At 36.5% G+C, this 15516-nt stretch overlaps 1 protein-coding gene across 1 annotated transcript in view; it reads left to right on the top strand.

The window, feature by feature from the left end:
- CERKL (ceramide kinase like) overlaps positions 1–15516 on the top strand; it is a 148695-nt gene that overhangs the window by 38127 nt on the left and 95052 nt on the right. Inside the window, exon 2 of the mRNA XM_033423681.2 lies at positions 5883–6125. Coding sequence (XP_033279572.2) covers positions 5883–6125 — 243 coding nt within the window. The remainder of the gene's footprint in view (positions 1–5882; positions 6126–15516) is intronic.

The following is a 15516-nucleotide window of genomic DNA, read 5'->3' as shown; positions in this document are numbered from 1 at the left end:
TTTCTGCCCAGTTGGCTTTTGTTTGTGACTTTTTATGGGTCTTTAGGACTTTATTGGCATTAAATAACTTCTGTGTTGAGTATCTCAGTCTCTGTAATGTCTGCCTTTATTGCCATGCTATGGCTTTACTAATTTATGGTTATATAAAGTTCTTTCTAATCTAGGAATATTGGTGTATATTATGAAATAGAGATCTAGTTTTCCTTTTCTTTTTTAAAGATGAACCAGTTCTAAATCACCTTTCACTGAATATTTCCCACTGAACTTGGATACTACCATTATCACATTAGTGACTTAAAATATTTACAAGTATTTCTTTGGACCATTCATTTATCTATTCCTAGATGTTTAAATTATTATAGCCTTAAAAAATAGTATTTAATCTGACTGGGTATGTACTTCCCCTCATTACTGTTAAAACATTTTCTTCATTAATATATTTATTCCAAGAAAATTTGCAAATCATTTGATTAGGTTCCTTGCCCCTTACATCAAAGAAAATACCATTGAGATTTTGACTGGAATTGCATTAATGTAGTTATTAATAATGAGAATACTGGCATAAAAATATGTAATCTTCGAACTTGGTATGCCTTCATTTATTCAATTCTTTGTCTCTCAGTTTATTTTGAATGGCCTTTTCCACCCAAGCAAGTCCAGGATCATTTTGCTAAACTTGTTTCTGGATAATAATTTGCATAGGATCTCTTTATCTCCATGATGCTTTCTTTCTAGGTATTGATATATTTGTAACCAGCTTCCTTACTGGCTATTCTTATTAGTTCTATTGGTTTTAAGTTGACTCTTTTGAGTTTTGTGAATATATTGTGATACTATCTATAAATAGTTACAGTTTCAGCTGTCCCTCTACCCCTTCCACCGTCAGTTGTTTTTATTTCATTTTCCTTATGTATGATAGTGACCAGAATGTCCAGAATAATTGAGAATAGTAAGAATGATAATAGGTATTCTTGCCCTGTTTCCGTAAATTTTTCTAGTTTTCACTACTAAGTTGGATCTTGGCTGTTGGTTTAGTATCTTTAAATTTGCAGTTTACAAGAGATTTTAACTAGGAATAGTCATTGAATTGTTTACTGCCAAAGTAAATCATACACGGCAAGGAATTCAGACTAATATAGGACTTCGAGTGAAAAGTGTATATTTCATCCCTCTATTTTTTTTCCTCAGTGGTCCTTCCCTCCCTTTCTACTTCCCTCCTTTGGAGCTCTTATTTGCTGTATGTTTGACTGCGTAAATACGCAAATTGATATGAGACGCAAGGTTATAACGAATATTATAAGTTTAGCCTAGAAGAAATTATTTGTAACATATATCATGCATATATAATAAAGGATTAATTTCAAGAATATTTGAAGGAGTCCTACAAATGAGAAGAAATAGACAAGCAACCAAATAGAAATAGGGAAATGCATTTGTAGAGGCAACTCTTTTAAGAAATACAAATGAAAAATAAAAGATGTTCAACTTTATTGATTGTTTAACTGATTTTTGGAAAAGTACTCGCAGATATAATCAAGAATATAAATTCCTTTAGGGTAGGGAAGTGCTATGACCTATCTATAACATTTAGCTGTATGAAGCAGACACCCAGCAGCAGCCGTATATGGGAGGCCAGTTTCTTTACACTTCACAAGGTATCATTTGCCACACAGACAGTACATGCCACAGGGTGAGGATTTGTCGGGACCTTTGAAAGCCTGCTTCATTCCATTCTTTTTTTTTTTTTTTTTTTTTTTGTGGTACGCGGGCCTCTCACTGCTGTGGCCCCTCCCGTTGCGGAGCACAGGCTCCGGACGCGCAGGCTCAGTGGCCATGGCCCATGGGCCCAGCCGCTCCGCGGCATGTGGGATCTTCCCGGACCGGGGCACGAACCCGCGTCCCCTGCATCGGCAGGCGGACTCTCAACCACTGCGCCACCAGGGAAGACCCGATTCCATTCTTGAAGGTAGTGGAAGGATGTAAGCTCTCCCTGGCCCCTCCCAATTGTTCTAGAGACCCTGGCCATATGCCTACCTGCTCAACAAGTGCAAATAACTTGTACTAAGCCCACCAGCTGCAGATATCTTAATGATGATTTACTGTGAAAGAGCTTGGTTTCCCTCATATATAACACATACTGTCCAGCTTTAGTTTCTAAGATATTCTTCCTGAGAAGGAACCAGGCTCCTTGAGGAATCCAGATGAGCTTGAAACACTATGCTGTTATAAGAAAGAAAAGTTATTTTCAAAGCTATTGGGATATTGTAACAAAGGAGGCAGATGGGAGGAACTCTCACTGGTCATTCTGTACCAATTTGGAGTATTCAAGTGGAAACAAGAATTTTAATTAATTGAAAAGTTGAGTCTGTAAAAGGTCCTAACTTTATTATATGGTCAAAGGGAACAAACAATCTAAAATATGCTACAGCTGCATTTTCAAAATGTGTTCTAGGACCCTCTCAGGGAGTTTGGGAGATCAAAGCTATTTTCATAATTTTATTAAGAAGTTATTTGTTATTTGCACCCTTATTCTGTCTCGAGGGTACAGTTGAGTTTTCCAGAGGCTGAGATATGTGGTGACATATTTGCCCTGATGGCTAATACAGTGTGTGCTTTGTATTCTTGTGTTTAAAAAAGTCTCCGTTTTGATGTCTAATATGGTAAATATCAATAGATATAACCTCCATAAACAAAAGCTATTTGGGGCCCTCAGTCTTTAAGAATGTAAATGGGCTCTGAGACCAAAGAGTTTGAGAGCCATTGAACTAGAGAAAAGTCAATCTTACCAACATGGGTTAATCCATTAGTACTTACAGAAGAGTGGGTGGGTTGACTCACTCTGTTCATGAAGGCACGTGGGACATTTGGGCTTCTGATGATACATTATTTTCACTCTGTTGATTAAGTGATGATTGTAGTAATAGTGGTGGCTGTTTTACTTTCTAGAATATATAAATGTTTCCCATTGAAGTGATACTTTGAGGGTATTGATTCTCAGGTCACCGGGTGACAATAGAAATAGACGGTACGCAGACCTGAAGCTTGAGCTTTCTGAGGAAATGACAGGCCTGAAAATTTGCCCGTGGGTTCACCCTATCCCACTGCCATAAGCACTGAGAGAAGAACTTGTCTTTGTTTCCTTTTCAGTGGTACATGTGCTTTGGGAGCAATTGGGCTGTTTGCTGAATGGTTGGGAAAGGCCCCCAAACTCCCTGAGAATACAGAGAAAGAACTTAAGTCACCTGAAAATTTTTGCTCCAGTCTGAGAATATCTTTATGCCTGCTTAAGGCTTAAGAAAGCTGAGAGAGGGCCTCTGCTTCCTGGGGCTATTTTAGTGCTGGTACCATTTCTACATCTGTTTCTATTGATTTCTTTGTCTCTTATCATGGCTGGTATTTTTCTGCCTTTTTACATGTGTAGTGATTTGTGATTGAATGAGAGCAATTGTGAATTTTACCATTTAGAGTTGCTAAATATTTTCGTATTCCTGTAAATGCTTTTCTTTTTTTTTCTTTTTTAACATCTTTATTAGAGTATAATTGCTTTACAATGGTGTGTCAGTTTCTGCTTTATAACGAAGTGAATCAGTTATACATACACATATGTCCCCATATCTCTTCCCTCTTGCATCTCCCTCTGTCCCTATCCCATCCCTCTAGGTGGTCACAAAGCACCGAGCTGATCTCCCTGTGCTATGCGGCTGCTTCCCACTAGCTATCTGTTTTACGTTTGGTAGTGTATATATGTCCATGCCACTCTCTCACTTTGTCCCAGCTTACCCTTCCCCCTCCCCATATCCTCAAGTCCATTCTCTAGTAGGTCCGCATCTTTATTCCCATCTTGCCCCTCGGTTTTTCTGACCATTTTCTTTTTTTTTTTTTTTTTTTAGATTCCATATATATGTGTTAGCATATGGTATTTGTTTTTCTCTTTCTGACTTACTTCACTCTGTATGACAGACTCTAGGTCCATCCACCTCACTACAAATAACTCAGTTTCGTTCCTTTTTATGGCTGAGTAATATTCCATTGTATATATGTGCCACATCTTCTTTATCCATTCATCTGTTGATGGACACTTAGGTTGCTTCCATGTGCTGCAACTGACAAAGGATTAATCTCCAAAACATACAAGCAACTCATGCAGCTCAATATTAAAAAACAAACAACCCAATCCAAAAATGGGCAGAAGACCTAAATAGACATTTCTCCGAAGAAAATATACAGATTGCCAACAAACACATGAAAGAATGCTCAACATCATTAAGCATTAGAGAAATGCAAATCAAAACTACAATGCGATATCATCTCACACCGGTCAGAATGGCCATCATCAAAAACTCTACAAACAATAAATGCTGGAGAGGGTGGGGAGAAAACGGAACACACTTGCACTGTTGGTGGGAATGTAAATTGATGCAGCCACTATGGAGAACAGTATGGAGATTCCTTAAGAAACTAAAAATAGAACTACCATATGACCCAGCAATCCCGCTACTGGGCATATACCCTGAGAAAACCATAATTCAAAAAGAGTCATGTACCAAAATGTTCATTGCAGCTCCAGTAAATACTCTTGAACTTTGTTCTAGGATGTTAAGTTACTTGGAAACACTTGAATCCTTTTGAGGCTTGCTTTTAAGCTTTGTTAGGTGGAATCAGAGCAGCCTTTGGTCAGCTCACTAACAAGACAATACTTTTTTAAGTGCTCTCCCCAAAGTCCCACGAATTTCATTATTTTTCCACTTTGGCTGGTGGAAACACCTGTGTGATCTCTGAGTGTTGTTCTCTCTAATCCTTTGGGTAATTCTTTCCCTGGCCTCACACATATACAGATCCATGCTCAGCTGAAGATTCAGGGGGAAGATCTACAGAGTTCTCTTTCTGTGCAACTCTCCTTTTTATAATAATTTTCCAAGTGAACTCTAAGTCATCTTGGCTTTCCTGGCTCCTCAGTCCTCCTCAGCTCAGGGAGACAACCAGGCTCCACCAGGGTTCCGCTCCCTGTGGCCTGGGACGGTCGGCTTGTAATCATATGGCTTCTTTGTTTTCCCTCTCTCAGGGATCACTGTCCCGTGCTACCTAATGTCCCATGTCTGAAACTGATGTTTCCTTTCTCTGGTGTGCTCTGTTAGTCGTTTCAGGCAGAAGGTAAAAAAGCATTCCCTGTGATTCCATGTGGGCCAGAGTGGAAGTTTTGAAAGTACTATTTTTAAAGTATAAAACACTTCTACTTTGAGAGTCAGTTGAAAAAGTCCATTATCACAACAGGTGTTTTCTGACCTGTGTTTAAACATAACCAGTAAAATTTCATGCCACTATAAAATAAAGTCTGACTATAGTAAGATTCAGGTGGATCTTTCTTTTTAGAATAGCAGGCATTCATAATGCTTTCTGCTCACAGTAATCTTGCTCTGTTTCCTTTTTGCATATGTGTTACTTTCCCTAGAATGTAAATTTTCTTTCCTTTACATGTTGCCTTCAACAACCTGTCATAAACTCACTTCTGTTAGTGAATTCTCTTCTTTCCGTTACTTTACTCTGTCCTTGTAAGTACCAGGAAGCCTCTTGCATGATACTAACTTCTTATTATTGAAATGTTGCTTTGTTTATGTTCCTGGAATTCTTCATACATTGAATATTCTCAGATTCTGAATGTCCTAGGCCTTGTGTGGCAGGGACTCCCTTCCATTTCTTCTATTTATGGGAAAATAGACCCAATTTTTCTTTTTTTTTCCCCACCCATCTCATACAGGACTTGACATAAAGCATAATCGTAAAATAACAGATGATAACGATTTTGTGGGTTTTCACTATTTATTATTCATACATATAAGATATAGACACAGTGGTTTTGATTAGAAAATTTAATTTCTTTTCAGGTGATTCCAAGTATAATTTTCGACATAAAGAAGAATTTATTGAACTCAAAGACATATTCTCTGTCAAACTGAAACGGCGTTATTCAGTTAAACAGCAGAGAAGTGGTACTTTATTAGGAATCACACTCTTCATATGTTTGAAAAAGGAACAAAATAAATTAAAGGATTCTACACTTGATCTTATTAATTTAAGTGAAGACCACTGTGACGTATGGTTTAGACAGTTCAAGAAAATTTTGGCAGGTAAGTACTCCTTGTGGAGATTTTTAATGAGTCTAGTTTCCTTGACATAGGTTATTAATCTAAACATGACACTGTATTTATCAGTACAGTAACCCTTGATTATGTTGAGGTCATTTGCTTCTGTTGTTAGTTTGTTAAGTGTTTTTATCATGAAAGGTGTTGAATTTGGTCACATGCTTTTTCTACATCAATTGAAATAATCATATGGCTTTTTCCTTTCATTCTATTAATGTGGTGTATTACATTGATTGATTTTCATATGTTGAACCATCCTTGCATTCCAGGAATAAATCCCACATGATCACGGTATATAATTCTTTTAATATTTTACTGAATTTGGTTTGCTAGTATTTTGTTGAGGATTTTAACATTGATATTTGTGAGAAATATTTGTGTGTAGTTTTCTTTTCTGCTTTTATTATCTTTTTTATGACTTTGCTATCAAGGTGATGCTGACCTTATAGAATGACTTAGGAAGTAACTGTTGAATGACCGCTTCCTTAAAGAAACTTTGATAATCTGAAATAAAACAGTTCTTAAATATTTTTTTTCACTTGTTATTTTTCTATTAATGTTTCTTTTGAGCTTATATTAGAATTTGCTTTTCTTCTACCTACACATTGATGGCAAGTGCATATATGTACTGGATGGCTTGAGAATAACAGTTTTTTTTTAAATTGGAATATAGTTGATTTACAATATTGTGTTAGTTTCAGGTGTACAGCAGTGTGATTTGGTTATACATATATATATGTGTGTGTGTGTGTGTGTGTGTGTGTATGTGTATATATGTATATTCCTTTTTTTCTATTCTTTTCTGTTACAGTTTATTACAAGATATTGAATACAGTTCCCTGTGTTATACAGTAAATTCTTGTTGTTTATCTGTTTTATATATGGTAGCGTGCATCTGTTAATCCCATACTCCCAATTTATCCCTCCCCCCCTTCCCCTTTGGTAACCATAAGTTTGTTTTCTATGTCTGTGAGTTTGGGTTTTTTAAATAAGTTCATCTGTACTATTTTTTAGATTCCACATAAAAGTGATATCATAATATTTATCTTTCTCTGTCTGACTTACTTCACTTAGTATGATAATCTCTACATACATGTTGCTGAAAATGGCATTTCATTCTTTTTTATGGCTGACTAATATTCCATTGTGTGTGTGTGTGTGTGTGTGTGTGTGTGTGTGTGTGTGTGTATCACATCTTCTTTATCCATTCATCTGTGGATGGACACTTAGGGTGCTTCCATGTCCTGGCTATTGTAAAAAGTGCCTCCATGAATATTGGGGTGCATGTATCTTTTTGAATTAAAGTTTTCATCTTTTCCAAGTATATGCTCAGGAGTGGCATTGCTGGATCAGACAGTAACTATTTTTAGTTTTTTGAGGAACCTCCACACTGTTCTCCATATTGGCTCTATCAATTTACATTCCCACCAACAGTGCAAGAGGGTTCCCTTTTCTCCACATCCTCTCCAGCATTTATTATTTGTAGACTTTTTGATGATGGCCATTCTGACTGGTGTGAGGTGATACCTCATTGTAGTTTTGATTTGCCGTTCTCTAATAATTAGTGATGGTGAGCATCTTTTCATGTGCCCGTTGTCCATCTGCATGTCTTCTTTGGAGAAATGTCTATTTAGGTCTTCTGTCCATTTTTGGATTAGGTTGTTTGTTTTTTGAAATTGAGTTGTATGCACTGTTTGTATATTTTGGAAATTAAGCCCTTGTCAGTCACATCATTTGCAATTCTCTCCCAGTCTATAGGTTGTCTTTTGTTTTTGTTTATGGTTTCCTTTGCTATACAAAAGCTTATAAGTTTGATTTATAGGTTCCATTTGTTTATTTTTGCTTTTATTTACATTGCCTTGGGAGACTGACCTAAAACATCAGTGCTATTTATGTCAGCGAATGTTTTGCCTATGTTCTCTTCTAGGAGTTTTATGGTGTCATGTCTCATATTTAAGTCTTTAAGCCATTTGAGTTTATATTTTGTGTATGGTGTGAGGGAGTGTTCTAACTTCATTGATGTACACATGGCTGTCCAGTGAGGATAACAGTTTTTTGAAGATAATATTTGAATTGTCTATATTTCAGGGTAGATTTTTCTGAAGGTAATATCCAGAGAAAAGAGAGCATTTACTAGAATATTATCTCCTTTTGAATTCAATTGTATCTAAAATTTCTGAATGGCATTTATATTTTACATTTTAAATAAAGTGCATGAATAGACATATAAAGCAAATTGGATTTCTAAAGGTATCTAGGTAAAGTATAATCAAACTGAGTTTTAGGACTTTTTTCTTCTCATAAACTTGTAAGTCTTACTTTCTTTTTTTTTTGTTTTTTGTTTTGGCCATTTCTTCCTGTTTGCCAGATTGATCAAGGTAGAGGCAGCTGGTGTAGTTGATGCACAGCTTGGGGTAAGATGACTCAGGACAGAGATGGGTGCCAGACAAAGAGCAGGCACATGGCGATGTTAGAAATTTTCAGGCCAGGAATCATTGACCAAGAAGACTGAGGACCCAAGTTGGTCAAGGGCAGCCAACTGATACGATTTTATGCACAAAAGATGAGGTGAAGGGAAATATTAGAGCTAGGAGAACTGTTACTAAGTGGTCCCTTCAAGGAGACCTGATTGTTTTAAGAAGACAGGAAACTACAGAGGCTGTAGTTTGGTTCATCTCTCTAGAAACATACAGGAAAAAAAAAAAAAAATATATATATATATATATAAAAGTATTCCACTTTAATGGTGAGTCTTTTACAGTGTTCTTATTTTAAATTCATTTGAGAAGAGATAAAAGAAGTTAAAATGAAAATGAAAACTTAATTGAATAAATTTCCTTAGATGGGCAGGTATTTGTGGGACTTGAATGGTCTATAAAATAAGAATGTGTCATTTGATTAGGAGAGGTAAAGCTCTTCCTTGCACTGACGGTCTGAGGAAGTCTCCCCAGGGACTTATGAAGGGCTGGCTGAGTGATGTGAGAGACAACTTCCGCAATATATCTCACCCATAAAACCAAAAGCAAGTAAGCAGAGGGCATCACAAGAAAGCCCAATTCCGTAAAAGCAATTTTATTGGAGTAGAGCAACTTGTCCAAACACACACACACCACAAAAATACTGTCCACATATTTTTTCAGTTTAATGAATGACGTTTTGGTTTGAGCCAGGATTAAAATCTAGGCAATTATAGAGATGAATAAATTACATATTTTTTAAGCTATCATCCTTTGGGAATGTTACTTTTTGTACCTTTGATTTTGATAATAGTTGGAGGTAGTGAAATATATGAGGTCATATTCTCTGCCATGACAGAGAATTTTGCTGATTTTGGAGGACAGAGCGATTTTGCTGATTAAAAGCAAATAGATTGACTTGAAATCAACCAATGCAAACAAACAAAACAGGTTTGAAATCATCTAATAAAAATGAAGGAACCGAATCAGGATGGTCTGAATGAATGGCTGTTCCATTTCTGCCTCTCAGTAGACTCAGTAGGTCCTATAGGAGGAGCCAACTCCTCAACCCCATGCCTCACAAAGACAGTTCTGGGTCAGTTTCATCATACGCAAATGCACGCTCAAGCCTCCAAAGATCTCTGCCGAATGCTGCATAATACTGACACTTCCTTTCTTAAGTTTGTAATCTTAGAGCGTTTTTGTTCATATTTCTTTTACTTTCAAAGCTAGGTAATCCAGGTGTTTGTTAAAATGCCTATTGTCTGAGAGTCAAATACAATTGGCTCGAGGCTCTTTCCATAAATGGAGGTGGCCTGTGTCTTTCCCACTCTTTTGGGGATGAGGTTGATTGTTTACTTCTTCCTGGTCCTCTTTTGTTCTTATTTCCACAGAGTCGGGTCTCTTTGTGGATTATCTTTGTATCTCACATCCATTGTCCCTATTCTGTACCGTATATACTGCATCAGGTTTGGCAAAAAGTGATTGCTGGTTTCCAAAAAAATTTTTTTACAGTCCCCAACCAAGGAATTTGTGTTTGAAATAGACCTGACGTAAGTTCAGGGGATGAGAGAAGTTTACATCACAAAACTATAAATGCCCTACATTTGAATTTTAGACATTACTCTTTTAAGTCCAAAGATCTTGCTTTAACTGGTTCTGTGGCAAAACAGTGAATTAAAAAAATATATTTTTTTCATTGATTTTGAATATTGTCTTTAATCAGCAAATGGATTTTTTTCCTGTAAGCTTTTACATCTTTTTCTCCTTTATTCTTCTATTAAGACAAACATGAAGAAGGTATTGAAAGCCTCAACTAGTTGGTCTTTTAGTGAGATTAGTCTAACAATTATAATTTTAGAATATTTGGATATTAAATGTTATTTTCAAATATGCACATTTATATTTTGAACTGGAGCAATGAATAAGATTTGATGAATTTTTGAGGAAAGACCAAATTGGCAGTACTAAAAGGAGGATGAAGCCAACTCTCAAATATTGATACTTGAAGTTTCAAGACATTGACAAAGAGTAGCCAGATTACAAAGGTTTTATAAATATAAAAAAGGAGTCTTAGAACTGTTTCTATTTCTATTTGGAAAAAAATTAACTCCTTTTACATTCCAATTTTTAATAACACAGTTGAGCACAGTATCTTTTTTATTCTTAGTAATAGAAAAGTCACCATAACTTTATTGACTAATAGTCAATATAAGTTAATTCATCCAACACACATTTTGGATCAGGCACTGTGTTAAGTGCTGGAAATACAAAAAAGAATGAAATGTAATCCTGTATAGAGCACTCTTGCCCTAGGAGACCGACAAGAAAACTCGTATTATAAATGTGTTAAGGGCCACAATGAAGATATGAAAAATTTAGTAGGGAACATCACCATTGATCATTGAATCAGAAATTTAAATCTTAAAAAATTAAGGCTGAAATGTAGTCACTGATAAGACTAATATGTAGTCATTGTGGTGAAAGTCATTTAACATAGTCTCTTCTGCTTTTTTTATACCTGTGATGCAAAGATAAACATGCACAACCTTTAACTATAGCATGTGTGTACACTAGATGCATTAATTCTTATTCAATTAGGGTGTGATCCAGTCTCTGCATATTTGAGTTTCCTGGAAATGGTGAATTGCAAGCTTCTCTGGACCCTGAACCAACCTTTTCTCTAGGTACTATAATCTATACTTTAAAGCATATTCATAGGCTTTCTGACAGGTATCCCATATAGGGGGACAAAACAAAGTATCCTTAAGGTGACATTTAGGGCCACTCAAAACTGAAAGATTTTCAGGAGTTGAACTGGTTGATCTTCAGTGGAGGACTTAGGAGAATGGTGTGGAAATGAAGAAAAAGATTTTAGGGCTTCCGTCGTGGCACAGTGGTTGAGAGTCCGCCTGCCGTTGCAGGGGACACGGGTTCGTGCCCCGGTCCGGGAAGATCCCACATGCCATGGAGCGGCTGGGCCCGTGAGCTATGGCCACTGAGCCCGTGTGTCCAGAGCCTGTGCTCCGCAACGGGAGAGGCCGCAACAGTGAGAGGCCCGCGTACTGCAAAAAAGAAAAGAAAGATTAAAAAAAAATCTAAAGCCTTATGCCCAAGTAACTTGGAGAGTGGTAAAGTCATAAACAGAGTGAAATCCGGACACTGGTTGATTTGAAGGAAAGATGTTCTGTTGCAGACAAATTTGGCATATATAACATCTGTTGGAGATGTGCAGCAGGCTGGCAGTTTGAGAGGAGTGCATGAAGAGGTGAAGAAGAGCTGATGTGATGGGAATAGATGAAAGACTGCAAGGAAGTAGTATACAGTTAAAAAAAAAAAAAAGCAAAGGGCTAAATACAGAATCTTGGGGGGATACTCATATATTAAAATAGGCAGAGGAGACAAGAGCCAGAGCTAAAATAGAAGGAATGGTAAAAAGAAAAAAAAAAAAATGAAGAACCCTTTTATCATAAGACCATTGAATTTTGAGATTATATTTTGGTTTTTCTAATTTATTTGTAATATTTAATTGTTACCCAGAGACAATTGACAAAGGTATTTTTAGCCCGTATTTGACTGAGTTAGTTCTGTTATCGTATTTTTCTGTTTCATTTTTAAATGCTAACTTCACGAACCATTTTGATTAAACACACTTTGTCCTTGTAATATAATTTGCTCTTAGCTTCTAGTTGAACAGCCTCCAGGTTTTCAGTTCTGAAAAACAAAGAAAATAGAAAAATTACTTAAATAAATATTTGGCTTTTATTCCTAAGAAGAGCAAATTTTCCTAGTTTCCCAAAGACGTCAGATATGTTTTCCATGTGATAATAATGATGATTTTCATAGGATCCTTTCCTCAATAGTAAAAACCAGGGCTTCTAAACAATATTTTGTTTAATATTCATGTTGTCTTATGTAAGAAGTTCATGGTGAAATATGTTTTGGGGTTTTTAAAAATCCAAACTGTATCGTGATTTATATTATCATGAACCAGGTAGAGTTTTTCTTAGGAGGAGAACATAATGATGTGAAGTTTTACTAGGATGTGCTGCCAGATGATGTACTTATAAGGAGAAATAAACTGGAAATCAACAGTATAATGGTTATCTTAAGATGAGTGTTTGTTATATATCAAAAGTATGATAGCTTCAGACATTTCGTTGTACAGTATTTGAGTTAGCAACACCTGTCTCCCTAGGGACAAATTATTTTCTGCAAGGACATTTTGTCTGAAGTATGGGTAGTTTTTCCTTTGAAGCACCAAAAAAATGATTCAAGACTTTGGTTTATGAGCAGTTGAGTTGGACGTTAAAATATGAATGTCACTTAAACATTTAAAAAAATGCTTTAATTAAAAAAATTTTATTGAAATATGTTAAATTTACAATGTTGTGTTAGGTTCAGGTATACATCAAAGCGGTTCACTTTTATATATATTCTTTTTAAAATTTCTCTTACATTACATGTTATTACAAGATATTTAGTATAGTTCCCTGTGTAATACAGTAGGTCCTTGTTAGTTATCTATTTTATATATAGTAGTGTGCATATTTTAATCCCCAAATCCTAATTTACCCCCCCTTAGGAACCATAAGTTTGTTTTCTATGTTTGTAAGTCTATTTATGTTTTGTGAATAAGTTCATTTGTATATATTTTTTTAGATTCCACAAATAAGTGATATCATGATATTTGTCTTTTTCTGTCTGGCTTACTTCACTGAGTATGATAATCTCTAGGTCCATCCATATTACTGCAAAGAGCATTATTTCATTCTTTTTTATGGCTGAGTAATATTCCATTGTATCTATATCTATATCTATATCTATCTATATATATATACCACTTCTTCTTTATCCATTCATCTGTTGATGGACGTTGAGGTTGCTTCCATGTCTTGGCTATTGTAAATATTACTGCTATGAGCATTGGGGTGCATGTATCTTTTCAGATTATGGTTTTCTCCAGATATATGCCCAGGAGTGAAATTGGAGGATCATATGGTAGCTCTGTTTTTAGTTTTTTCAAGAACCTCCATACTGTTCTCCACAGTAGTTTACATTTGCACCAACAGTGTAGGAGGGTTCCTTTATTCTCCACACCCTCTCCAGGATTTATTGTTTGTAGACTTTTTTAAAAAAAATGTTTATTTATTTTCTTATTAGAAATCCATTTTATACACATCAGTGTATACATGACAATCCCAATCTCCCAATTCATCCCACCACCACCACCCTCACCCCCCGCCGCTTCCCGCCTTGGTGTCCATACGTTTGTCCTCTACTTCTGTGTCTTAATTTCTGCTCTGCAAACCGGTTCATCTGTACCATTTTCTATGTTCCACATATATGTGTTAATATATCATATTTCTTTTTCTCTTTCTGACATACTTCACTGTGTATGACAGTTTCTAGATGCATCCACATCTCTACAAATGACCCAAGTTCGTTCCTTTTCATGGCTGAGTAATATTCCATTGTATATATGTACCACATCTTCTTTATCCATTTGTCTGTCGATGGTCATTTAGGTTGCTTCCATGACCTGGCTGTTGTAAATAGTGCTGCAATGAACATTGGGGTGCAAGTGTCTTTTTCTTTTTTTTTAAATACCTTGTTTTTACCTTAATTTTTTTTAACATTTTTATTGGAATATAATTGCTTTACAATGGTGTGTCAGTTTCTGCTTTATAACAAAGTGAATCAGTTATACATACACATATGTCCCCATATCTCTTCCCTCTTGCATCTCCCTCTGTCCCTATCCCATCCCTCTAGGTGGTCACAAAGCACTGAGCTGATCTCCCTGTGCTATGTGGCTGCTTCCCACTAGCTATCTGTTTTACATTTGGTAGTGTATATATGTCCATATATAGACTACCACTCTCTCACTTTGTCCCAGCTTACCCTTCCCCCTGCCCGTGTCCTCAAGTCCATTCTCTAGTAGGTCTGCATCTTTATTCCCTTCTTGACCCTAGGTTCTTCATGACCATTTTTTTTTTTTTTAGATTCCATATAAATGTGTTAGCATACGGTATTTGTTTTTCTCTTTCTGACTTACTTCACTCGGCATGACAGACTCTAGGTCCATCCACCTCACTACAGATAACTCAATTTCATATCTTTTTATAGCTGAGTAATATTCCATTGTATATATGCACCACATCTTCTTTATCCATTCATCTGTCGATGGACACTTAGGTTGCTTCCATGTCCTGGCTATTGTAAATAGAGCTACAATGAACATTGTGGTACATGACTTTTTTTGAATTATGGTTTTCTCAGGGTATATGCCCAGTAGTGGGAATGCTGGGTCGTATGATAGTTCTATTTTCAGGGGTTTTTTTGTTTTCTTTTTTTGTGGTACACGGGCCTCTCACTGTTCTGGCCTCTCCCATTGCGGAGCATAGGCTCTGGACGCGCAGGCTCAGTGGCCATGGCTCACGGGCCCAGCCACTCTGTGGCATGTGGAATCCTCCCGGACCAGGGCATGAACCCATGTCCCTTGCATCGGCAGGCGGACTCTCAACCACTGCGCCATCAGGGAAGCCCTATTTTTAGTTTTTTAAGGAACCTCCATACTGTTCTCCATAGTGGCTGTATCAATTTACATTACCACCAACAGTACAAGAGGGTTCCCTTTTCTCCACACCCTCTCCAGCATTTATTGTTTGTAGAGTTTTTGATCATGGCCATTCTGACCAGTGTGAGATGATATCGCATTGTAGTTTTGATTTGCATTTCTCTAATGCTTAATGATGTTGAGCATTCTTTCATGTGTTTGTTGGCAATCTGTATATCTTCTTTGGAGAAATGTCTATGTAGGTCTTCTGCCCATTTTTGGATTGCGTGGTTGCTTTTTTGATATTGAACTGCATGAGCTGCTTGTAAATTTTGGAGATTAATCCTTTGTCAGTTGCTTC

The sequence above is a fragment of the Orcinus orca genome, chromosome 7 (genome assembly GCF_937001465.1).
Source record: "Orcinus orca chromosome 7, mOrcOrc1.1, whole genome shotgun sequence".
NCBI classification, from domain to species: Eukaryota; Metazoa; Chordata; class Mammalia; order Artiodactyla; family Delphinidae; genus Orcinus; species Orcinus orca.
This window is presented reverse-complemented; position numbering and strand designations above follow the sequence as displayed.